Genomic DNA, 24953 nt, shown 5'->3' with positions numbered 1-24953 from the left:
ATCCCCATAAAAATGACAATAAGCCAAGTGATACGAAAAAAATTTGAATAAAGACAAAAAATAAGCCACTTTAACTTATTTGTCCAAACACCCCCTAACTTTCACCAGCCGTACGTGGTTGACCTTTAAATGTTGTTGTTTTGTAATTTTTTTTTCTCCGGACGTTTTTAGGAAGCATTTATTTGAAGGTGATGTTATAGGGGTTGAATACCGCCGAACTATTGGGCTCCGTTTGTTTCGATGTAAATTGTTTTACAATGTAAAATATTTTTTGTGAAAATAAATTTTAAATTTTTATTTTTTGGTGTTTGGTTGGCACTTGAAAAATACTTTATGAAAAGGGACAAAATAGTGTAGAGAGAGAGGGGAGCCTTAAGCTGTGGAGAGATCTGAGAATATTAGAATTGAACGTGGGTCAAGTCCGACGATCAAGGAAATTGAGCAGTGAGAATTGCAGTAGAAGACAGCGGGTTCATTTCGGAAAATAACTTATGAAAGATTTGAGGATAAATCATTTTCATACAATTAATGAAAAATATTTTTCTCATTTTTTATACAGCCAAACACCGAAAAATAGATAAAATATTTTACGTCTAAACAAATAGAGCCTATGCTCTAATTTAGGTGTAAAATTCGTGATTGCGGAGGTTGGAGCCCAGCCCAGGAGCACCCCATAAATTTTTCTCACGATCGACCTTTAGTTATTTTGCCTAGTCAAATACGTAAAATTTATCCTCCAACAGCCTCAGGCTCCGTTCCAGAAATAGAATAAAAACTTATTTGTTGTTCAATAATAATGCTTGTTCCACAAAGATAAGAAGGAAGTGCTTATTTTTGAAGAATTTATATAGGTACCAATAGGCGTCGGGGAGGGAAATCGTACCGACGGCCGCGCCAGGCCATCTCCGGCCACCAGACGGCAGATCCGAGCCATCCAAAAATTCTAGAAAAAAAAAACCGAGGGGGCCTGATCATATATACACGGAAAATGGGTGCTCTGATCATATATACACGAAAAATGGGTGCTCGGATCAAGCACCCTACATACCTCGGATGCCGTTGATTCCCGCGTGGCCCCTCGGTTTTTTTTTTATAGAATTTTTGGACGGCTCGGATCGGCCGTCCAGTGGCCGAAGACGGCCCGGCGAGGCCGTCGGTATGATTTCCCTCCGCCGGCGCCCATTATCATAGCAACAGTCTTATTTTTTGTATAAAGTAGCTTCAAGCTCAAAAATCATGTGTTTACGCAAATAAGTTTTCTATCACTATGGATCTTGTTTGATAAATCTCATTAAAATCTTTAATACAGTACAAAAAAATTGACTTTTTTTTTCATTTACATCATTTTTGAATTTGAAAATGTGAAATGAACTTTTTATTTAGATTTTGTAGGATGACCCTTCTTATTTTTGAATAAGAAGTGACAAAATAAGTACTTATTTTTTAAGAAGGTTTCCGGAACGAAGTCTCAATAGTTTGAGGCTAGTTAAACTAGTTTTTGCTATAAATATTCCTCAAACGTTCTCTCTCCCTCTCTGAAAAAAGTAAAAAGAAAAGTAAGAAATCGACAGGGTAAGGAAGAGAAAAGGAAGAAACCGACAGAGTAAGTAAGAAACCGACACATTTTAATAGTATAAACATTTACACAATTTAATAGCAGACGTAAGGAGCCCACTGCCTATGATAAAGAAATATCTAGAGAGTGATCGAAATGCGTGTTCCCAGCATTTTTATTTTAAAAAATAAGTACTTATTTTTTGTAGCGGAACGAAAAATAATGAATTGGAGTATATACTGTATATGATTGCAAATGGTCTCAGGTAAATGGGCTGACAGAGGTTTAGCCCAAGTGCAGAATTTTTGTGGTTCGATACTTTACCACTTGGATTGCAGTTTTGACGAAAGGCACCGGCCATAGCTTTGGTGGTGCTGTATAATTCGAGTTTAATTCTGATAAAAAACCAAATCCAACCAGACCATCTTGCCTACGTAAACGAGCCGAGTTTTACCGTGTTCAAGTTTGTTTATTAAGTTTTTAACGAGCTCGAGCTTAGTGAAAACTTAATGAGGCGAGCTCGAGCCGAGCAGTTCTTGGCTTGACTCGAGCTTAAGCTTGTTCACGAGCCTCAACGGACCAACAAAAAATGTGTGTGTGTGTGTGTGTATATATATCATCGCATAGGCCTAATACAACTAAAAATATTTTGATTGTAAAGGTATGTATATTTCATTTTCATATGGGGCGGACGTGTACTGGTGTGCGTGTGCTCTCGCCTCCCTTGGTTGATTGGAAAGTGAAAACGGAAAGATCAAATTATGAAATAACAATAAAAATCCTAAACTTAAGTATATATACCTCAGCTCGCGAGCCGATTCAAGCCGAGCTAATCCTAGCTTGAGCTCGGCTCGTTTACAAAACAAGCTGAAAAAATCGGCTTGAGCTCGTTCATTTAACTTTCGAGCCGAGCTTAAACGAGTCATTAACGAGCCGAGCTGCGAATCGCTCGCGGACGGCTCAGTTTGTTTGCAGCCCTGCCTCTAGCTAGGCGTGCATTTCCATTTTTCATTTACTACTACGTACATAATCCTAATCCGTCGTCGTCTTGCTTGGACAAAGTCAAGTCATATTGATCTTATTTGGACATGGTAACGTTACAAGGGAATGAATCTACCACTAACGTGTATCCACGGACCAAGTGAGATTAGGATGGTTAGAACACGCTAAACTTCTGAATGTATAATTGATCCCCTAGTGAGCAATATTATTTTAAAAACCGGATCGTTCGCGATCTGAAAAAAGAGTCGGGTGGATGGGTCACTACTGATTGAACTGGAATTCACCCGTGATGTCATACTTACGTAAAAAATACGTTACTATTAATATCACAAAAATAAAAAGTTACTACTCCGTATTACGCAAAACAATACAAAGTGTAAAAAAGGAAAGAACAACACGTATGAAATTTGGAGGAGTTGGCTTTCCCAGAACTTTTGCATGGCTGATTTTTATTTTTTATTTTTTAGGATCTCATCGGAGCCACGCACACACTCTCTCCCTAGGATGCTTGAGTCACTTGGTTGGTATCACAACGGGCAAAGAGATAACCAACAAATGGCAACCCCGCACACCGATGATTAAATGCCGCCAGAACCCATGCAAAAAGGAAATAACAACCCGAGCTTGGCAAGATGCCAACCAAGATAAAATACCCATTAGAGGAGAAAAAAAAGTACCATAACCTAACTCCTTAATACGAAACTAACATGGCTCTATAATGCTCCTCATCAATTTCCTCTGTTTGAGCAATCCTACTGATTACTTCCTCCTCTGCACCATCATAGCCAATACCTACTACCTAGAGTCTTCTCGAAATCCCAATTATTGCTTGAGCCTCATCCAGAGCTTGAGCTTCATGATCACATTCCTACTATTAATTCCTTCAAATAATAATGCGGCTGCTACTGCCGACCTGAACAGAACACATTTTTTGCTTTTTCCTGTTGCCCCTCCTTAACTGGATCATGAGCCACTGTGCCAACGTCTAAAATTGGACTTGAAGCCAAATTCACTACAGCAATTTCGCCATCTCCCAAGTCCAAATTGTTTTCCCAACACAAGAATTTGAAAGGATCATCGATACCATCTTGGATTCCAATAACCGGATAAGGCTCGCATCCTTAATAATTGTCCCATGCAAAGGAATATTATATCTTGCCCATACTTTCTCTTTTTTCAGTAAAATTCGAATAATATGTTCTCCCTTATTCGTCTGCGACGGGTTTAATTTTCTCGATTGATAAAAAAGCAAGATTGAATGCGAACATTTAGGCCTGATCATTTGGCTAAATAATCACTTGGCCTTGTTCTTTTATTCAAAAAATTTCATCATTTGTTAGTTTTGCGTTAAATTTTCGTGAATTATTGATTCGTCTTAACGGAAGGAGTCAAAAAGTAAAAAGTTATGATCGAAGAATCTCAAATCTTTTTAAATAAAAACAAAAATAAACCAAAGAAATTCGTGCCAAACCAGGCCTTTACATACCTTTCTCATCCTTACACATGGCTAAGATCAAGGATGTGAACATTTAAGGCAAATAGAAGTTTAAGTGGGGCATGCATGATCCATGAATATCAAGTTGGTCTTCCCGTGGAAAGAAAAGTTGAGAGGTGAAGAGTACATGAAGGATTGCAATCAAGACTTCAAGTATTGTCAGCATCTCTTAAGAAGATCTTAATTGGGGAAAAAAGACCTGCTAGAAAGAATCGGCCCCAAAATCTAAGAGTACTCAAATATCTTACGAAAAAAATCAGAATTAGATTCCCCGTTTCTACTTTCGGTGCATGTCACGGTTTTTTTTTTTTTTTCCTCCGGGCCAACTTACGCATACCTCGACTAATTCTAGGGCCTTGAATGATCGGGCATAACCCCTAGGCCCCAAGGTTTGGAATGTTGGGCCTCCGTGGGTATGGAACCTGTGACTTCATGGAAGAGGTGCACTTATTGCTTTCGCACAACCACTTGCTTTTGCCCCTTGGGGTTGTGCATGTCACGGTTTATGAATCATCAATTTGTTTGAGCGAAAGAAAGTGGAGCTGATTCGTACTTGTATTGATTTGTGATTGTTGGTGTAGCATACCGTATTCATCGAAGGTTTTATGGGCGATTTTGAGAATAAAATCAACCATGTAAACAATTTCTAATAACTAGAGTTTAATAATTTTGGATCGTGTGGTCAACTTGACGCCTTATTGATAACATCAGAGCGAGCCGTGTCCACGACCTCGAATAAGTTCGATCGGTAGTCTGGCCACCGTGGATAGTCGAATTCAGGGAAAAGGCGCAAAATTGTGGTGAGTCTGGTGACTCTCCATTGATTGCCAACCAAGGAAAGTAGTAGCATTCATGCTCTTCTCCTTTTGCCAACCCAAAAACACACACTAGATAATAAACAGCCCGACTATGGGTACGCCAAATGTACATAGGAGCATTTGGGGTCCCACACAGTTCAATAAAATATTGATAAGAGCATAATCGATTCGATAGATTTTTGGAATGGACAAAAAATCGATTGATTCGATCGAGCCTTACAGATATGTGATTGAGCTAATTTTTTATTGAGAGCCTTAAAAAATATTTTAAACAAATTAAACTCCGGCGATCATTTGTGTGGGACCACGAGGGGATTCCAACACAATCTGATGTACATTTAGAGCATACTTTTTTTTTTTTTTTTAATAATTACACATCTCTGCCCTTCATCTTCTTTTTCATCTCCTTTTTTTCTTTTTTCTTTTTCTATCCTTTTTTTCTTTTTAATGGAAGGGCAAGAAATTCATTTATAATCAATATTACAACCTTAGTAGTCGGCATTCTAATGGAAGGGCCGTTAGCGACTTGCACTGAATGCATCTGATACAAATGTTAAAAAAAACCTATTGCACACGATCAAATTTTTTCCTTATTTGTTAGTTTTGCGTTAAGTTTTCGTGAATTATTGATTCGTCTGAAAGAAAGGAGTCAAAAAATAAAAAGTTATGATTGAATCTCAAATCTTTTTTAAATAAAAACAAAAATAAACCAAACAAATTCGTGCCAAACCAGGCCTTTAGATACCTTTCTCAGCCTTACGTATGGCTAAGATCAAGGATGTGAACATTTATGGCAAATAGAAGTTTAAGTGGGGCATGCATGATCCATGGAAAGAAAAGTTGAGAGAGGTGAAAAGTACATGAAGAAGGATATTGTCAACACATCTTAAGACGATTTTAAGAGTCAAATATCTTAAGAAAAAATCAGCATTAGATTCCCCGTTTCTACTTTCGGTGCAGGTCACGGTTTTCTTTCTCTTTTTTTTTCCAGGCCAGCTTCGGCGTATCTCAATTAATTCCGAAGTCCCTGAAAGTAAAGACCAGACACACCCTCAGTGGCGCCAAGGTTTGGAATGTTTGGCATCTGTGGGAATGAAACCTATGACCCCATGGAGGAGCACTTATTGGTTTCGCACAACCACTTGGCCGAACCCCTTGAGGTTGTGCATGTCACGGTTTATGGATCATCAATTTGTTTGAGCGAAAGAAAGTGAAGCTGATTCGTAGTTGTATTGATTTTGGATTGTTGGATCTTGAGAATAAAATCAACCATGTAAACAATTTCTGATAACTAGAGTTTAATAATTTTGGGTCGTGTGGTCAACTTGACGCCTTGTCGATGAGATCAGAGCAAGCCGTGTCCGCGACCTCGAGGAAGTTTGGTAGCCTGGCCACCGCGGACAGTCGAATTCAGGGAAAATGCGCAAAGTTGTGGTCAGTCTGGTGACCCTATTGATTGCCAACCGAGGAAAGTATATAGCATTCATGCTCTTTGCCAACCCAAAAACACACGCTAGATAATAAACAGCGCAACTATGGGTACGCTAAATGTACATCGGAGTACTAATCTGACACAGCTCAATCAAATGTTGCTAAGAGCCTAATTGATTCATTAAATTTTTGGCATGGACAAAAAAGCGAATGACTCGATCGAGCCTCACAAATATTTGATTGAGTTGATTTTTTATTGAGAGCCTTAAAAAATATTTTAAACAAAAGAAACTGCGACGATCATTTGTGTGGGACCCCGAGGTGATTCCAACACAATCCGGTGTACATTTAGCATATACATAGTTTATTATTATTATTTATAATTAGACATCTTTATTACCCTTCATCTTCTTTTTCATCTCCTTTTCTTCTTTCCTAAAAAACTGAGATCCGAAAACATAATCAGTGAGGCCACATGAGGTGATAAATGTATTTCTCTGCAAATCTGTTTTCCTTTTTATTTTTTATATATTAGCTTAAATTTTGAGGGATGAAGAGGAAATTGTTGGGGTGCTGACTGCTGAGCCCTTGAGAATGGGCATCTAAATCGATCTTAAATATGGTCCATGGATCAAGAGCATCTGCACTGTAAAGACCAAATAATATTGACGTTTGTGGGCTTCCAGCCTAAATGGGCCGACAGAGACCCACCTTGATTCCCTTTTTTAATGGAAGGGCAAGAAATTCATTTATAATCAATATTACAAACTACTGTGTGCATCTAATACAACTGTTAAAACGATATATTGCACACAATCTATTGCCTTGATCCATTCTGAGAGATGTATGGACGAGGAGCCGATTATCTTAAGATCATCTCTGCTGATCACCTGCCACCCTTAAAATTGACTTGATTCCACTCGAGAATGCTATAATTATCCAAAAGAATAGTATAAAAGGAATGATTTAGCATCGCCAATGGACATTATAATATATCTATGTAGAGGCGGAGTTAGGATTTTCGAATAGTTGGGTCAAGCATTTTGTAAGCCATATTCATGAGCCGAGCAAATTAAAGAGGCGTGTTTGCCAATAAATCTATAAAGTCAAAAGTTGTGTCATTTGAACCAGTACCTTTGAAGTTTGAAGGAGGCATGGTAAGGTATCTTTTGCTTCCAAAGTTTCCTGCAGTGCAAACCGAGAATTAGGAGTGAAGCTAGAGAACAATCCAGCACAAACATTAACAAAATTTGCCAAACTTGGATAAAAACCTCTTATCAGAAATGTAGCTGACAAACTTTTACAATTTTTTTTACGTTACGTTAAGTAACTCACCAACAGTGTGTGTGTGTCTTGTTCAATTACGTAGCACTATTGCATCAGTTTTTCTGTGTTTGTTAATTGTTATCGCTCCCGTGCAACAACGGGTCCATCGGAATGGGTACAGCTAAATGGACATTCCATATGGTCCATGGATGTAGGCCTAGTGTACTGCAAAGCCCAACTAAGACCAGCATTTTTGTTAGCTGCCAGGCAGCCTAAACTAAATGGGCGAAAGAAACCGGATATCTTAGATCACCTAAATGGACATTTCATGTCGTCGTTTCTTCGTCACTAAATCGAACCAGAAAGGGAAATCAGAAGTGAAACCCTAAATCGAACGAGAACAAATCGAATCAAGCCCACAATCCCCCGGCCCCGAGGACGTGGAAGATGCCAGAGGGGAAAACCACCCCTCCGGTTCCCCGGGTCGTGTACACTAACCCGGTAAAATCCTCCTTCTCTGTTAATATTCCATTATCAGCATTCACTTCGAAGATTTGCATATCCGTCATGTCTTCATTTACCAACAATAGGTAAAGATCATCTCTGCATTCTATGACAGACTTATGGAACCAGAAACCTCCCGGTGTATTGGCATTAGCCCTCCACTGGAATTGCTCGTGCGAGCAACAAAAAAGTCTCCCGCTTGCAACCCAACAAGATTTTATTTGCCGTAACCCAGAAGCTCTCAACTAGTAGAGTCTGCACCATTGCTGGTACGATAAAAGAAATCCAGCCGGTGGAGCGCCTATGCACCACGATCATCGCCTCCTGAAACCCGAGTTCTAATATAACCGTTAAGAATGATTCTTAGTTTGGCGCACCAAGAAAACCACCTTGGGCCAATGGCCCGATATTCATATTTAGTATCGGGAGATCATTCGATACTAAATTTAGATAGTAAGCCCGATTTTCCTTCGATAGCAACACCCAACCATCTAAATTTGAGCCCAACAGCATGTAACCGAGGAAAGGAGTTAGGTATGGTATCCCAGGAGTATGTTCTTATGTTGTAGAGTTCTAGGCTATTCCTCGCGATATCCTTCACAACCAAATATGTTTCTTTTGAACCCATGGCCTATCGGGCAGCAATGAACTTCAACGACAGGTATATCTTCACCACCCCACAGTGGACCGGCATCGATGTGAAGAGGCTAGTTTGGGGGGTTCGAAAGAACCGTATTTGGTTGTGAAGGATATCGCATGAACAACCTAGAACTCTACAATATAAGAACATACTACAGCGATATCATACCCCGAGTACCAAGGTACTCCTTTTTTGGGTTACATGCTGTTGCGCTCTAATTTAGATGGTTGTGTTGCTATCGAAAGAAAATCGGGCTTACTATCTAAATTTAGTGTTGAGAGATCGAATCAATCTCCCGATACTAAATAGAAATATTGGGCCATTGGCCCCAAGGTGGTTTTCTTGGTGCGCAAACGAAGAATCGTCCTTGACGGTTATATTAGAACTCGGGTTTCAGGAGGCGATGATCGTGGCACATAGGAGCTCCACCGGCTGGATTTCTTTTACCGTGCCAGCAGTGGTGTAGACTCTACTAGTTGAGAGCTTCCGGGTTACAACAAATAAGATCTTGTGGGTTGCAAGCTGGAGACTTGACTTTTTTGCTACTTGCACAAGCAATTTCAGTGGAGGGCTAATGCCAATCCACAGGGAGGTTTCTGGTTCTATAAGTCCATCATAGAATGCACAGAGATATCTTTACCTATTCTTGGTAAATGATGAAGGACATGAATGGATGTGCAAATCTTCGCAGTGAATGCTGACAATGAAATATTAACGGAGAAGGAAGATTTTACCGGATTAGTGTACACGACCCGGGAACTAGAGGGGAACTAGAGGGGAGGTTTTCCCCTCCTGCATCTTCCGCGTCCTTGGGGCTGGGGGATTGTGGGACATCGTCGAGGGCTTTGAATTGTTCACAGATGGTGCGAGCAGAGTTCTGAAACAGTGCAAGACGACGACACCTGTGGATGCAGCTTTGGGTGGGTTGCATTTGGGCTTAGATGAGAGATTGCAGGAGAGATTCTAGTGCTTTCCTTGGTGTAGTTTCTTCCTAAATGGTAAAAGTACCATTTTGTTTTTCTGTGTCGTCCATGAACATTCTACATGATTCATTGAAGAGGAAATTGTTGGGGTGATGAGCCCTTGAGAATGGGCATCTAAATGGATCTTAAAAATGGTCCATGGATCAAGAGCGACTGCACTATAAAGACCAAATAATATTGGCATTTGTGGGCTTCCAGCCTAAATGGGCCGATAGAGACCCACCTTGATCCCTTTTTTTAATGGAAGGGCAAGAAATTCATTTATATATAATCAATATTATAACTCACTGCGTGCATCTAATACAACTGTTAAAAAGACCTATTGCACACAATCTATTGCCTTGATCCGTTCTGAGAGATGTATGGACGAGGAGCCAGTTATCTTAAGATTATCTCTGCTGATCACCTGCCACTCTTAAAATTGACTTGATTTCATGCTATATCCAAAACAATATAAAAAGAACGATTTAGCATCATCAATGGACATTATAAGGTATCTACGCAGAGGCGGAGCTAGGATTTTCGAATAGTTGGATCAAAAATTTGTAAGCCATGTTCATGAGCTGAGCAAATTAGAAAGGCATGTTTGCTAATAAATCTATAAAGGCAAAGGTTGTAGTTATGATGTAATTTTTTGTCATATATGGGGCAGTTATAGGAGTATAAACTTGAGTGACTCGTTTTGGGTTTTGAGGTAGGTTTTTAAAAGTAATGAATGAAAAGAGATAGATAGAGAAAATTTATTAGAAACTATGAGCAGGAGTTTTGCCCCTTAAAGATTGCGATACATCTCTTGTATCAGTGTCCGGTAACGAACCTCGTCGCCAAAATTTGAACTAGTACCTTTGAAGTTTGAAGGAGGCATGGTACAAGGTATCTTTTGCTTCCAAAGTTTCATGCAATGCAAACTGAGAAATTAGGAGTGAAGGCCTAGTGTACAAAGTTTTTGTTACGTTAAGTAACTCGCCAACTGTGTGTGTTTGTCTTGTTCAATTACGTAGCAATATCACATCGATTTCTGCGTTCGTTAATTGTTATCGCTCCCGCACAACAACGGGTCCATCAGAATGGGTACCTAAATGGACATTCCATGCGGTCCATGGATGAAGACCTAGTGTATTGCAAAGTCCAAAAAAGACCAGCATTTTTGTTGGCTGTCAGGCAGCCTAAATTAAATGGCCGAAAGAAACCTCACCATCAATTGCCACTCTTAATATTAGCTTGATTCCACTTGACGAAGCTATGACTATACAAGATATTTTTTGAGCAGCAGGTCAAATATTTAAGCCATGTTTATGAGCCGAGCAAATTATAGAGGCGTGTTTGACAAAAAGTTAGAAAAATGCAAAGGTGGTAATTATAATGGAGATTCTTGGAGTATAGACACGAGACGTTCGTGTTAGAATTTTAGAAGCGTTCAACCTAAAATCACTCGACCAAAAAAAAAAAAAAACCAATCTAGTACAAGGAGGCAGCTTATCGGCAGTTTGCTCGACAACAATTGCCTTCTTTTCGGCCCCCTGTCGGAGTTAATTCAATGGTCATTCAACGCATATTGTAGCTCTCTTTAAAATGCTAAAGTGTGGTTTAATAGTACTTATAAATTAGATACCAAAAACTAATATGTGATCGAAACCAAAAAAAAGAAATAAAAACTGAATTTTGGTGGGGTTTTGTTCCGGTGTGTGGAGAACCCAAGTTTGATTTAGAACCACAATTATGCGTTTCGACAAGAACTACCATGTGAACGGTACGAATCATTGAATTATCTCTGGCAAGGAGCCGGAGAATGGGCAACCACAGGTCCACAGGGCGTGTAGTTCTGTGCCAAGAAGCTGCCTAAAATTAGGACAACGTGTACCACAGGTCCACAGGGCGAGTAGTTCTGTGCAAACTGCCAAGAAGCTGCCTAATTAGGCAACGTGGGCCGTGGCTGACAAAGTTTGAACTCTTTGGGCGTTAAATTAGGAGATGACTTCTATACTTCCCATTTCTACGTCTACACTCATTTTTTTTCCCTATTAGATGAAGTTATTACATAGCCCTTGTACTCTACAATTGCACTTTCCTCTTATTTCAAAATGACTGAACTAACCTCACATATCCAGCCCAGGAAAACGAAAAAAATTCGCTTCCATAATTTTCTGTGTACGTGAGAGAGAAAGAGTTCTTATTTCCATCTTCTACAAGTTCTTTCGTTTTCATCTTCTATACTAGCAACTTTTGTCTCTCTCACAATCCTCCTTCATCCCCTCCCATTTTATTGTCAGGTTTTTCCAAAATAGTCTCTTATTTATCGTGGATGATGATGGTGAAGACAATGAGTTGCAATCAACTTTGGGATTTACATATGAAGATTTCTCTGAGCTGAATGATATAATAAATCTCACAGCCACAAATAATATTGAAGAAATTTCAGAGTTGTACAAGCCATTCAACTGTACAAATGAATCTGATAATTTCCTTCCATTTAGGCTTGAAATTCGAAATCTAGGGCTTTTTTTGTTTCTAAAATAGAAGATTTTTATTTTATGCTTGAAATTCATAATTTCCTTCCATTTCAGAGCCATACTTATGAAGATTTCTTCTTGTCATTTCCCTTGTAAACCCAACAGTATTGTGATGAACCTTTCTTTAGACAAAAAAAAAACCCCACTTTCTTTAGACTAGTTTGCTCTCTTTGTAGATTCGATTTGATTTTGGATTAATTTGATTTGGTCGATTTTATATACAAACTATCAGGACCCACATTGATATTATAATGTACTTGCTCGTGCTTCTTTATAGTTTACGTGGTAGGATTAATACTCTAATATTTAATAATAACTTTGTAAATTGATACTTAACATGTGGTAATATAGGAAAACAAACGTCTAAAGTGGACAATGTTGAGTCTAATGGCTTAAAATCATTGTTAAATGAGGATTTTTCTACACGTAAAGAGCTTCTTGATAGGGTTCGTAATGTGGCATTAAAGGAAGGCTATGTCACAGTAATCAAAAGATTGAAAGCGGGTCGTTATGTCATTATTGGTTGTGATAGAGGTGGAAAATTTCGTTGCACTGTTCCATTGGATGAAAGGAAAAAGACACCTGCAACTCGCCTTATAAATTGTCCTTTTGAGGTGTTGGGAAAAAGAAAGTTGGCGAGTGTTGAAAAGTAGTGATTAAAAATGCATCTCATAATCATGAATTGTCAAGTGAAATATCCAAGCATCCCTATTGTCGCCGTTTATCGCAAGAAGAGATGTTAAGCATAAGACAAATGACTTTGGCCGGTATCTCACCTCGGCAAATTCTTACTTCATTGCGGAAAAGTAATCCCAATTGCAAAGCAATAGCAAGGACAGTGTATCATGCGAAAGCCAATATCACAAAAGAAGTTTTAGCGGGTCGTACAATGATTCAAACATTATTTGAAGAATTGATCAAGGGGAGTTCATTTTGATGTAGAACGTGACGAAGATGGGCATTTGACTCATTTATTTTTTGCACATCCTTCTTCAATAGTGTTAACCAAGAGTTATCCATACGTCTTTGGGATGGATTGCACATATAAGACAAACAAATATAAGATGTCATTGCTTGATATAGTGGGAGTTTCAAGTTTTAATGGGTCATTTTATTCTTGTTTTGCGTTAATGCAAAAAGAGGAAATAGGAGACTGCGTGGGCATTGGAAAGATTTAGAAGGATTTTGGGCAATGATCAACAACCATTGGTGATTGTATCAGATAGAGAACTAGCACTAATGAATGCTATTCATCTTGTTTTCCCATGAATTGCACATATTTTATGTGTGTGACACATTAAAAAAAATGTTCTTTCAAAATGTAAGTCTCAATTGAAAAAGGAGAAAATTGGGAGACTTTTCTTTTGACTTGGACTAATTTGATTGAATCTCCTTATGAATCTTCCTCTAATGAAGCTTGGCATCTGTTTGAAGTTCAATACAAGGAAAAAGAATATGTTCTCAATTATATCAAGAATATTTGGCTCCCTTTCAAAGAGAGATTTGTAAATGCATGGACAGGGAAGCATCCACACTTCGGGAATCATGTCACTTCAAGAGTAGAAGGTGCACATGCAATGCTCAAGAAATATTTGATAGCTTCCACAGGTAACTTTCGCGAGGTGAGGGAAAAAATTTGTCTTGCAATTGACAATCAGTACAATAAATCAAGACTAAGGTTGCTAGTGAAAAGATTCGAGTTACACATAAGTTTAAGATTCGCATGTCAAAGGAACTTGTTACTCATGTTTCCGTCTTTGCGCTTGGAGAACTTTTCAAACAATGTGAGTTGGCTAGAACTGATTATGTCCTGGGTTCGTGTACTAGCAATTTCTCAAGAACAATGGGCCTACCTTGTGCCCACGTGATGAGAAATAAGAAAGATGGAATTTTGTGACTTGGTGATATACATCCACAGTGGAGAATTGACATGAGGTCATTTACCAATATGGATGGTGGAGCATATTGAACTGGAAGTGAAATTGAATGTCTTCTCAAGAACTTCCATGAGAAATACAAAAACATGCCTCTTGTTCAAAAGGAAGAGAGCCTTAAGCAAATTGCTCTACTTGTTGATGCGAAAATTCTGTTGACTCTTGAACCTAACATTCAACCCCACAAGGAACGTCCGTTGGGTTCAAAGAAAAGAAAGGGTGACAGCTCTACCACCCGTCATCCTTCGGCTTTTGAAATTGCAGAAAAGACTCGAAAATGTGGTGATTGCCAGTGTGTTGAACATAATAGGCGCACTTGTCCAAGCAACGGTGAAAGCAATAGTTACAACCCTCATTTTGTTATGGCTAACCAAGATGCCACTCTTAATATGCTAGAAACACCGTGTAAGTTATCTTTTTTATCGGCAAGATTTAACTCCTCTTCTTCTTCTTTTTTGTTTGGGGAGATTTAACATATTTTCCTCAACTAATACATGCTTCTAACTATTTTTATTTACTAATATACGTTTTCGACTACTTTTCACACAGTTAAATGTGAGATCAGTACATCATTAGGATTATAAGTCTAGAAGAGTTTATGATCGTGGAGGTGCTGATTTTTGTTTTGTTTGTTTTTCTATATCTTAATCAAACAAAGGCGCTTCCACTTTTTGTAAGAACTAGTTAGAAAGTGTGGAACTTGATAGATTTTTGTGGGACTATACGAAAAACTAATGAAGTCATGTGGAACTTGTTGAATTTTTGTGACACTGTATGAAGAACTAATGAACTTTTATGATTGTATATGATGGACGATGAGAGTTTCAAGCTTAAAATTGTATGGATTTATGTATATGATGGATGATGGGAGTTTCAAGTTAATAGTTGTATGGATTTATGACTGTATATGAAGATTTATGAGCGTATATGATGGATAATATGAATTGCATGTGTAAAAGAGATGGGTTTGTTATTGATGTTTTGTTGGATCTTGCAGATTTTGGGTAGATGGATTTTTCCCTCATTAGTTATTGGAGGGTAGTTAAAGTATTTGAAGAAATGAATATTGTATATTATAAAGTACAAGGGTTGTTTAGTAACTTTACCTAATAAAAACCAAAAAAAAAAAGTGTAGATGTAGAAATGGAGGGGGTAGAAGTCAAAATCCCATATAATTATTGTTTCAACAAGCAAGCGAAGGAACTGTCCTTAACTTCCTAAATAACTGGTTAGACTTCTGACGTGAGATGATAAAAAAGAAAGAAAGAATCCTGATATTAAAAAAAAACAGAGTTTGGTGTAGAGTTTCATCAAAATAAAAGTGTTGAGGGTGACGAGGCAGTAGTCAAGGAAGAGACTGAACAGACAAGTCAAAAGAGTGCTCTCTTCTTCAACAGAAAGTCTACACATATATACAATTTGTGCACAGATTATGCACGAATTTCATTGTGGGATCTACCACAGGTTCCACACAAATCATTCGAGCCGTTCATTAAATGTAAAATATTTTTTCAAGGGTCTCCGTAAAAAATAATCTCAATCCGATACCTATAGGTGCTCAATCCAATACCTATAGTTGCTCAATCCAATCATATAGTTAGATGGTTGGATGAAGCACCTATAGGTATTGGATTGAGCTTATTTTTTACGGGAACCCTTAAAAAATGTTTTACATTTAATGAACAGCTCGGATGATTTGTGTGGAACCCGTGGTAGGCCCCACAACAAAATCTATGCATAATTTGTACACAAATTGCTGTGTGGGTAGCACAGTTCCTTCTTCAATAGGTAGATTAGATATCATTAGATGGACGGACAGAGAGGGGCACGTGATGCGAGAGAGAAAGTGCTGCGCGCGCCAGGGGAAAAAATTCTCCTGGCCATTTCTGTCAATTACTGGACCTAACACGCTAGGACTTCAAAAACAATGGAGGCCTTATAAAAATCTAGCCCGGATTAAATGCCCCAATACCCCACTACTTTTGGAATCTAGCCCAATTTTTACTGTATTTTTTAAGGGGTAATCTGGAACGGGGCTATTGGCCCCACAATCAGCACCATTCAAAGTTATGGGGTGGGCGGGTAGTCTAAAAAAAATATTTTGAAAAAAAGGTATTTTCAAGTTTAAAAATTATGTTTTTATGTAAATAATTTTTTTATTAATATGAATTTTGTTTGATAGATCTTTTATACGGTGCAAAAAAAATTAAAAAATTATTTTTTATTTTCATTATGTTTGAGTTTGAAAATTAAAAAAAAAACTTATAAAAAAAAAAGGTAAATTGGAACACCCCCTAACTATACCAAGTTTCCAACCAATCAAATCAATTAGTACTAGTGTCTAATAAATGTCCCTCGTCTTGGCGCGTTTTTTGGGTAATTCAAATCGTGTATCTTGGGCCTGTAAAATAACATAACCATCAAAAAAATCAGTTTGTCTGGACATCGATAAGTATGTCAAAAGTTGAGTTTTTAGACAAAGAAAATGAACGGCCGTAGATAATTTAACTTAAAAAATAGTTGACAAATTCCGGCCGACCATTTTTTCGTCTAGAAATCAACTTTTGGCATAACTATCAATATCCGGATAAACTGATTTTTTGTTTAGATACATTATTTTACATGCCCTATAAAATGCACGGTTTGAATTATAAGAAAAAAATGCACGAAGGGGCCCACGGGGTGTTGACAGAAACAGAAAGTCTAGGGTCACCGCATGGAATGCAGTGACCAGTCCACCGCACGCCTTTTGAGGCCCCTTCCGGGTACCAAAAAAATACAGAAAAATATTTATAAATTTTAAAATAATATTTCACGGGACCCTATAAAAAATCAGTTTCAACGGATATTGGTAGGAATGTTTTTTGGAATTCGTAGAAACGAAACTGTTTAGTTTTGCAATTTTTTTTTGCTCGGCGTTTAGTTTTGCAGTTTCGTTCTACAAATTCAAAAAACATATCTACCGATATCCGTTGGAGCTAATTTTTTACAGGGTCCCGTAAAATATTATTTTAAAATTTATGAATATTTTTTTGTATTTTTTGGGATCCGAAATGGGTTCCAAAATGTGTGCAGTGGACGGTCACCGCGAATTGCATGGGGTGACCGTAGTCCGGCTGCTGACAGAAAACCCCTTGGTCTGCCTCATCCGAACAGAATTTTTTATCTAAAAATAAACAAAATTGTGGTTAACAGTAGGCAGCTAATCCTACGATGTTTCTCACATTATTTGACTTCAGGGAAGTGCTACAATACACTCTCCTCATTTGGGTGTGTATCATATGCATCCTCATTGAAATACATTAAAATGTTATGATTTTCAAAATGTTATAAATCTATTGCTAAAAAGTTACGAATCATATTGATGAAAAGTTACGAATTTTTACTAAAAAAGTTACGATACGAAATAAAATGTTATGAATGACCGGTCCTACAAGTAAATTTTTATGAGGTGGCACAATATGAATCACACAATAAATACATATGGTACACACCTTAAAGACTTTCCCTTGACTTCAATATAAACAACAGCAAAAACCAAGCTCTTGTTAATGGAAATCATGGCTGAAACCTCCATCGTCTTCCCAATCCTCTTCTTGACCCTCCTACTCCTGCTCCTTCTCAAGTACTTCAAATCTACTACTAGTAATTCTCGGCCAAAGACTCCTCCACTTCCACCAGGCCCAACCCCATGGCCAGTTCTAGGCAATATCCCCCACTTGGGACAAAAGCCTCACATAACGCTAACCGAGTTTGCTCAGTTCTACGGCCCCCTCATGTCACTGAAACTAGGAACTCAACTCTTGATCGTCGGATCATCGCCGGCTGCCGCCGCGGAGATTCTCAAAACCCACGACCGGGTCTTGTCTGCGCGGCACGTCCCTCATGCGCTACCGGTCAAGACCCACGAACTCAACCCCTTGTCGCTCGCGTGGGCGTTTGAATGCAACGACGAGTGGAAGCACCTGAGGACTGTATGCCGGACGGAGCTCTTTTCGGGGAAGGCAGTCGAGTTACAGACGCGTCTGAGGGAGGAGAAAGCGGTGGAGATGGTGCAGTTTCTGAGAGGAGTGGAAGGGGAAGTGGTGAAGATTAAAGGGGTGGTTTTCGCCTCTGTGTTTAACACGTTGAGTAATGTTATGATGTCCAGGGATTTTATGGGGTTGCGGGAAGAAGAGAGTTCAACTTCAGGCGGAGGGATGGAAGGGTTGGTTAGGAGAATCATGGAGGTGGCTTCTGCTCCGAATTTGAGCGATTTTTATCCAGTTTTAGGAAGATTAGATCTTCAAGGGTTGAGGAAAAGGTCAGAGGATTTGGTGGCGAGATTTTTCGCTATGTGGGAAACTGTTATCGAAGAAAGAAGGAGAGAGAGGGCAGGGTCCAGTGCTTCAAGCCATCAAGATTTCTTGGATTCTCTTCTTGACGTAGCATTTTCAAATGATCAAATCAACCAATTGTTTGCGGTTTGCTCTCTCTCTCTCTCTCTCTCTCTCTCTCTCTCTCTCTCTCTCTCTCTCATACGTGTGTTGAACACTGATCCAAATATAGATGTGTCTGAATGTTGTCCAATATGTGCTTGTCTCATGTGCATTGTGTGAGGGCTCACGTGCTTCCAATGGTCGGATATATCTGTGTAGGGTAGGTTGCAATGTTGTTATACCCTAGAGAAAAGAAAAGAATGCTAGAACTACTTTGTGAGAAAATATACTCCTCTGTTAAAGAAAAGGCTCTGTTTACATGTTAATTTGTCCTAGTTAAATTAACAAGAATTTCCTTGGACTGATGAGGCTAAGCCTAAATATATTCTAGCCCTACTCCGGATCAAGCCAGGTTGAAATAAACTCGGAAAGGCTAGTTTTAAGTCCAATGCATTCAAAGCTAGTGTCAATGTTGTAGTATATTTTTCCTTCTTTTCCGAGTAACAATGAACCCCTTAAGGCAGGGTCACTTTGGGGAAGTAAGTTGAACAAAAGACCTTACAAGTTAGAATCCAATGTGTTTGAACATGGGTGTGGAGCAGACTCACATGAACAGAGAGCACTTTGTAGAAGCTGGGGACTGTCAGATAAGATTTTTTGCCCCTCTTACTAGTTTGTGCAGGCTTGGGTATAGTTTTGGATGTATAGTGTTCTTCCTATTCTTTGTATGATGGCAGTTGTTTGCCTGGAGTAGAGCTGTATAGATGGCTTTTGTTTTTCACTGGGGAACGCCCCTTAGAGCTTGTAGATGTGTTTGAGCTTTAATGAAAGAAAATACTTATCAAAAAAACAATCAAAAGACCTTAGAATGTGAATTGTAACATGAGCAAAAGAACTGCTAAACGAGCCAACCTCACTGTGCTGATTTCATACAGAGAAATGTTTAAGAGAGTCAAAATTTCTGTTTCGGTAGATTTGGAGGCTGCACTTGAGACTTGAGAGTGAATGTCTTGCAAATGACAAGACGCAAACCTTCGACCACCTAAGAATTCTGGCCAAGGGGGACTACCTTAGGAGAGTCTAACTTTAACATAGATAAACATATAGGGAGAGAACAATAGACGTACTCCGGATATCACATCTAATACTAGGCTAGTAAATATTGGGTCAAGATCAACCTTTGCATTTTTCATGAATGAATTGGCGACAAATCTCTTTGATCATAAAATTTTGAATTGGCAGGAGCTGTTCGCTGCTGGTACAGACACCAGTACCACCACAGTGGAGTGGGCAATGGCAGAACTTGTAAAAAATCCAGAATCCATGGGCAAAGTCCGCCAAGAACTCGCAACAGAAGTTGACCAAAGTTTTCCAAAAGAATCCCATCTACCTCAACTACCATACCTTCAAGCCTGTGTCAGAGAAGCCCTTAGGCTGCACCCACCTGCACCGTTTCTGCTTCCTCATCGTGCACTTGCCTCTTGCGAAGTGATGAACTACACAATTCCTGAAGATGCTCAAGTTCTTGTAAATGTTTGGGCACTTGGAAGAGACCCCACATTTTGGGAAGACCCGTTACTGTTTAAACCAGAGCGATTCCTCAACTCTACTTTGGATTATAAAGGGAGTGATTATGGATTCTTACCTTTTGGGGCAGGTAGGAGGATATGTCCTGGCATCCCAATGGCTGCAAAGCATGTACCTTTGGTTCTTGCTTCACTGGTCCATTTCTTCGATTGGTCTCTTCCGGGTGAGATTGATCCTAACGGGTTAGACATGAACGAGAAGTTTGCAGTAACATTGCAGATGGAACAACCTCTACTCCTCATTCCCAAAGTTAGAAAGTAACCGAATAAACTGTTCTTTCACTTGCCATTTTCGACTGTCCTCGGTCCTTTTTTCTGTTATCTGAACTGTATTAGACATGTACCAGAACAAATCCTTTTCCGTTCAGATTTTCTATGAGATATGATATATCTTCAAGTCACAGTAGTTAAGGAAATATGAAACCCTTTATACACTTGTCAGCAATAAATTTGATCAGCATGAAATCTTTTGCAGCATCTAATAGGAAGTGAAAACTCAAGAAATACTAATAACTAAACACAACTGTGATATTTCATATATCTTAATCCAATTTTGAGGTACATGGTTCAAAATGATATTGATGATATCCTTACAAACAAAGAATACAACATATTTGAAGTGACAAACTAACAAAGAATTTCAGCACATAAATAATCAAGGAATAAAACAATAAAAAGGTGACTCCAAAGCTACTGACTGACATCTATAACTCTGTCCTGTGAAGAATGGAAACCTATACCAACAAATCTTATCTGCAACAAAAGAATGAAAGAATAATGCAAGATTTTTCTACCTACAAAGAATTTAGTATCCTTTCCTGTGTGACATAGATGAAGGAAAACGACTAAGCATGGAATGAAGAAGAAATCCGTGACAACTCAAATTGGCTGAGAGTATGATGAAGAGCTGCCGACAACATCAACAGGCACCCAAGCTGATACGGTGATAAGAGGCTGATCCATCCAACTTAGAGTAAGAGCAACTCCACCATCTTCTCCTTGCTTTTCCACGCGGTAATTCTCACAAGAGTACATCTTCAACAGCATTCGACTTTGCAGCAGTTCCCTCTCACTAACTCCCACACATCTGAACCCTCCTTGCTCCATCAACCTCCTCCACTTCCCAAAAGTCTCGTGCCTTTCAATCCTCTCACTTCCTTCACAAGCGATAATATTCTTAATCTCGCGCCCAAACATCTCCTCTATCTTGATCCTTACCGGGCTGTCCAATGGAAGGCTAGATGAATCAATGGAGTCATAAATAGCAGAATAGTATTTCAATGACTTGGTAAGTCTAGCTTCCAATACAAGATCATTGTGTTCTGCTTCTTGCTCCGCCATAAGAACGATTTTGGGGTTTGTGCTCCGAATTAGACCCAAAAAGTCCTTAATCGCTCCACCGGTACCATCATAGAGCATCTTGTGCAGTTGGAAAACGCAGTTCACAGCCACGGTTTCTCCATCCTTAACATGAAGCATCCACAGCCTCACATCTTCCAACCGGTCAACAACTGGGTGGAATTCGAAAGGCAGGCTCAACGCCTCAGCAAATCCAGCTAGTCTCTCTCCCATTTCGATTAGCTCCTGTTTGGATTCACCTATTCCAGTAATCCTAACATGGGTTGGGGGATTAGCCCTAGTGGCCAAACTCTGGAACAAGCTAGGCCACTGAAGCCCTTGCTTAATGTCGAAATCTATGATGTGGACCCTGTCCTTCCCTTCAAAAGTTCTCAATATAATTTCATTTGAGGTGAAATGAATGAACTTAGGAATGGGGCTAACCTGGTTCAGAAGCCTTAGTGCAGTGCCACCATCGTCGTCCACCCGATCAAGCTCCCGAGGAGTTTGAACGTGAAAAACATGAGGCCAAAGCCTAGTAACTCTCAAAGCTAAAGCTTCAACAAAGTAAGCGGTAAGCCGACTTATAGGAGATCCCTTCGGAGAAGCCAGTTCCCCCAGTTTAGCTATGAAGTGGTTAATCCCAGCAATATTTTTCGATCCAATCGCCTCAACACAAGCCATTAACAAGCTGATGAGCTCAAACCCAACCTCCTCCCTGTGGTTGTCGTCGATTTCAGCTGCAGCCACCTCTTCTTCTTCTCTTGGGTTGCGTGGCCCAGACCCATTTCCTATATCATGGCCTAAAGGGTTTTCAACCTGCTTAAGGTCCAAGCTATGGCTCTCTGATGAAGTACTTGATCCTGATGCCGCCTTGACCGGTCCATGCCTCGTCTCAACCTTCTTCTCACCTAAGTCTGTAATCTGAGTCACCACAGGTTCTGCCCAACGATTGTTTGATGGAGGCAGAGGCGGCGAAATCACATCACTAGGCACATAACAGACCCTCTCTTCCTCTCCTGAACATGACAAAGAGAAAGGAACTTGAGGCATGTTAAGGCCTGTGATTAAATTTGGCTGAAACCAAAAATTTCCACTACCCAATTGGCCAAAACCCAAGTCTTCACTGCCTTTAGGAGAATCGCCCGGTTTTCCATTGCCCCTTTTCCTCTTAACCCTGTTGATGTATGACTGATCATCATCATCTTCACCAAAAGAGCACTCCTCAGCATACCTCTTCAAGCTTTTACCCTTGTCCCAAAACTCGCTCTTGACGTCTGTTGCAGAAGGCGGTAGGCGAATGTTCTGCTTGAGAGAACAACTGCTGGCCTTCGATTCGAACGGCTTCTCAACCGAAAGGCCAACGGGCCTACCGGGTTGCGATATCGAGGTGTCCTTCCGCGAAAAACTACATGGCAAGTCTAGTCTTTGTGTGCTCATTGAAGGGTAATGACAAGCTGGGAACTGTGCTGATGCTGCTTCACTCCTCAATCTAGGCCTCGGTGACACTAATGTAGAAGAACACCCAGCCAACATATTCTATTTCCTTCCAATTTTCTCTGTTTTCTTATGTTCAACTCCAAAACACCTATTTTCTTTTCCTCTATGTTGTCTCTATACGTATAAATTAATACAATCTGTGCTATGTATTACTGTTCTGTATAAATTTGTAAGAACTTAAATGTGCAGAGAAAATACAGAGAAACAACAAGCTATGTGAGTGTGGTGAAGTTTTTGAACAAAAGACTAGCAAACCCTAAGGAATCCGATGAAAGTATGTGGAATAAATCAGTGGAAATGTGTGTGTCCCCTATATGAATCAATTATGTGATGTATATATAAGAAGAACAAATCAACAAAAACCCACCTAATATAAAGAATCAAAGAATGCCTTAACAGAAAATGATCATCGGATTCCGAAATTTTCAAAGAGAAGTAGTCATTGGAAGAAGCTGCAGAAACTGAAGCGATTCAAGAAACTCACACCATTAACGTTTGAACTCAAAACACATGCTTGCTCGAATCGGCAGCTCAAATCCTGAGGAGGAGGAGTATTAGTACTCGAGTGAAGCAGCAAATCAGCATTTGGAGCACCAAACATGTCCACCAACATATCTCTCTCTAACACAATGAGTCTCAACAAAAACCCAGAATTCCCAGCCTCCAAACATGTAGAAAGAATCAACCTATTGTCAAGAAAACACTTGTCAAGGACACCCAAAAAAAAGCCATAGACAAAATAGGACTCCGTTTTTATATAATGGGAAAAGAGAGACGATGGGGTCGGTAAAAAAGGAGGGGTGCGGTACCGTGGGATGGAGATCTGACGGCTGAGAGCGATTGGTCAAGTGACCGTTGGAGGGTTGTCGGAGAAAAATATGACCGTTGGGAGGGCGAGGGTGTACGGAATGCCTCTCTTTTTGGGTCTGTGTTGAATAATGGCAGTAGGCCACGTAGGGGTGCACGTGCCCAGAACCAGAAGGGTCACTTGACCGTTGGGTTTTTTTAATCATCATTTTTTTTTTTCTTTTGGCCTTTTGTGAAAGTTCTACGAGATTACCGGACTATAATAAACTACTCTTGATTAAGATAATTATTCGGACACGAGGCGGGAGTGTGGGGCCTGGTTTTCCAGGGTTCCATCACGTTGTGACACGTGGAGTTTTTGCTTGGGACGAAAAGTAAATGACTGAACTGCCCCTTTGTTTCCGGGATAGTTTTTGGTCCGTGAAGGTTTTTTTCTAAAATATTGTCCATGATTTAACATTAATAATTGAGATTTATTTTTTAAGTGTGGGCTCTACACGGCCAAGTGAATGTCAATGAATTTTGACTAATTGTGATCAGGTGGTCGGGCCCATATATACTTGAAGAAGTGCTGCAATTTGATTCGATTATTTACTGATATTGAACATTTTCTCTAGTAATGGTGAATTATATACTCGCATCTACCTAATATTTCTTTGACGAAAAAAAATTACTTAATATTTCTAGGTCATTATTGACTGCGAGTTAATTTAGGAAATATCAAATACCAAAACATATGAGGGAAAATTTTCTATGAATTACTACTAAAATCTTATATACCTTGTGAAATAGTTGTACGATCGGAGAGGGTTATTTCTTCTGATTGAATTGTTGAAGGAAGACTTCTACAGAGTGTCACTGTTTCTTGTTTTTGCAAAATTGTACTATCCTTTAATCTGCATCTAGGCTTCGTTTGTTTTGATGTAATGTAAAATATTTTTTCAAAAAACAAATTTCAAACTTATATTTTTCGGTGTTTGATTGGTAACAAAATAGTATATATGGGGGGAGGGGGGTTTAAACGGTGGAGAGATCTGAAAATATTGGAATTGAACATGGATCAAGACTGACGATCGAAGAAACTGAACAATGAGAATTGCAGTAAAGGCAGCGAGTTCATTTTAAAAAATAACTTCCAGAAGCTTCAAGGGTAAGTTATTTTCATC

At 39.3% G+C, this 24953-nt stretch overlaps 2 protein-coding genes across 2 annotated transcripts; one reads left to right on the top strand and one right to left on the bottom strand.

Annotated features, from left to right (window-relative positions):
• Positions 1-17575: 17575 nt before the first annotated feature.
• LOC131333082 (probable (S)-N-methylcoclaurine 3'-hydroxylase isozyme 2) lies at positions 17576-20543 on the top strand. Its single transcript, XM_058367415.1, has 2 exons — positions 17576-18601; positions 19799-20543. Exons 1-2 carry the CDS (start codon positions 17690-17692, stop codon positions 20402-20404), a joined length of 1518 nt encoding a protein of 505 aa, XP_058223398.1. The 5' UTR covers positions 17576-17689; the 3' UTR covers positions 20405-20543.
• Positions 20544-20646: 103 nt separating this feature from the next.
• Positions 20647-23730, bottom strand: LOC131333081 (scarecrow-like protein 28). The gene has a single exon (XM_058367414.1). It carries the CDS (start codon positions 23014-23016, stop codon positions 21022-21024), a length of 1995 nt encoding a protein of 664 aa, XP_058223397.1. The 5' UTR covers positions 23017-23730; the 3' UTR covers positions 20647-21021.
• Between the last annotated feature and the right edge of the window lie 1223 nt (positions 23731-24953).

Source organism: Rhododendron vialii, chromosome 7a (assembly GCF_030253575.1).
Source record: "Rhododendron vialii isolate Sample 1 chromosome 7a, ASM3025357v1".
NCBI lineage: Eukaryota > Viridiplantae > Streptophyta > Magnoliopsida > Ericales > Ericaceae > Rhododendron > Rhododendron vialii.
The sequence above is the reverse complement of the archived record's forward strand: the minus strand, read 5'-3'. Positions and strand labels throughout refer to the sequence as shown.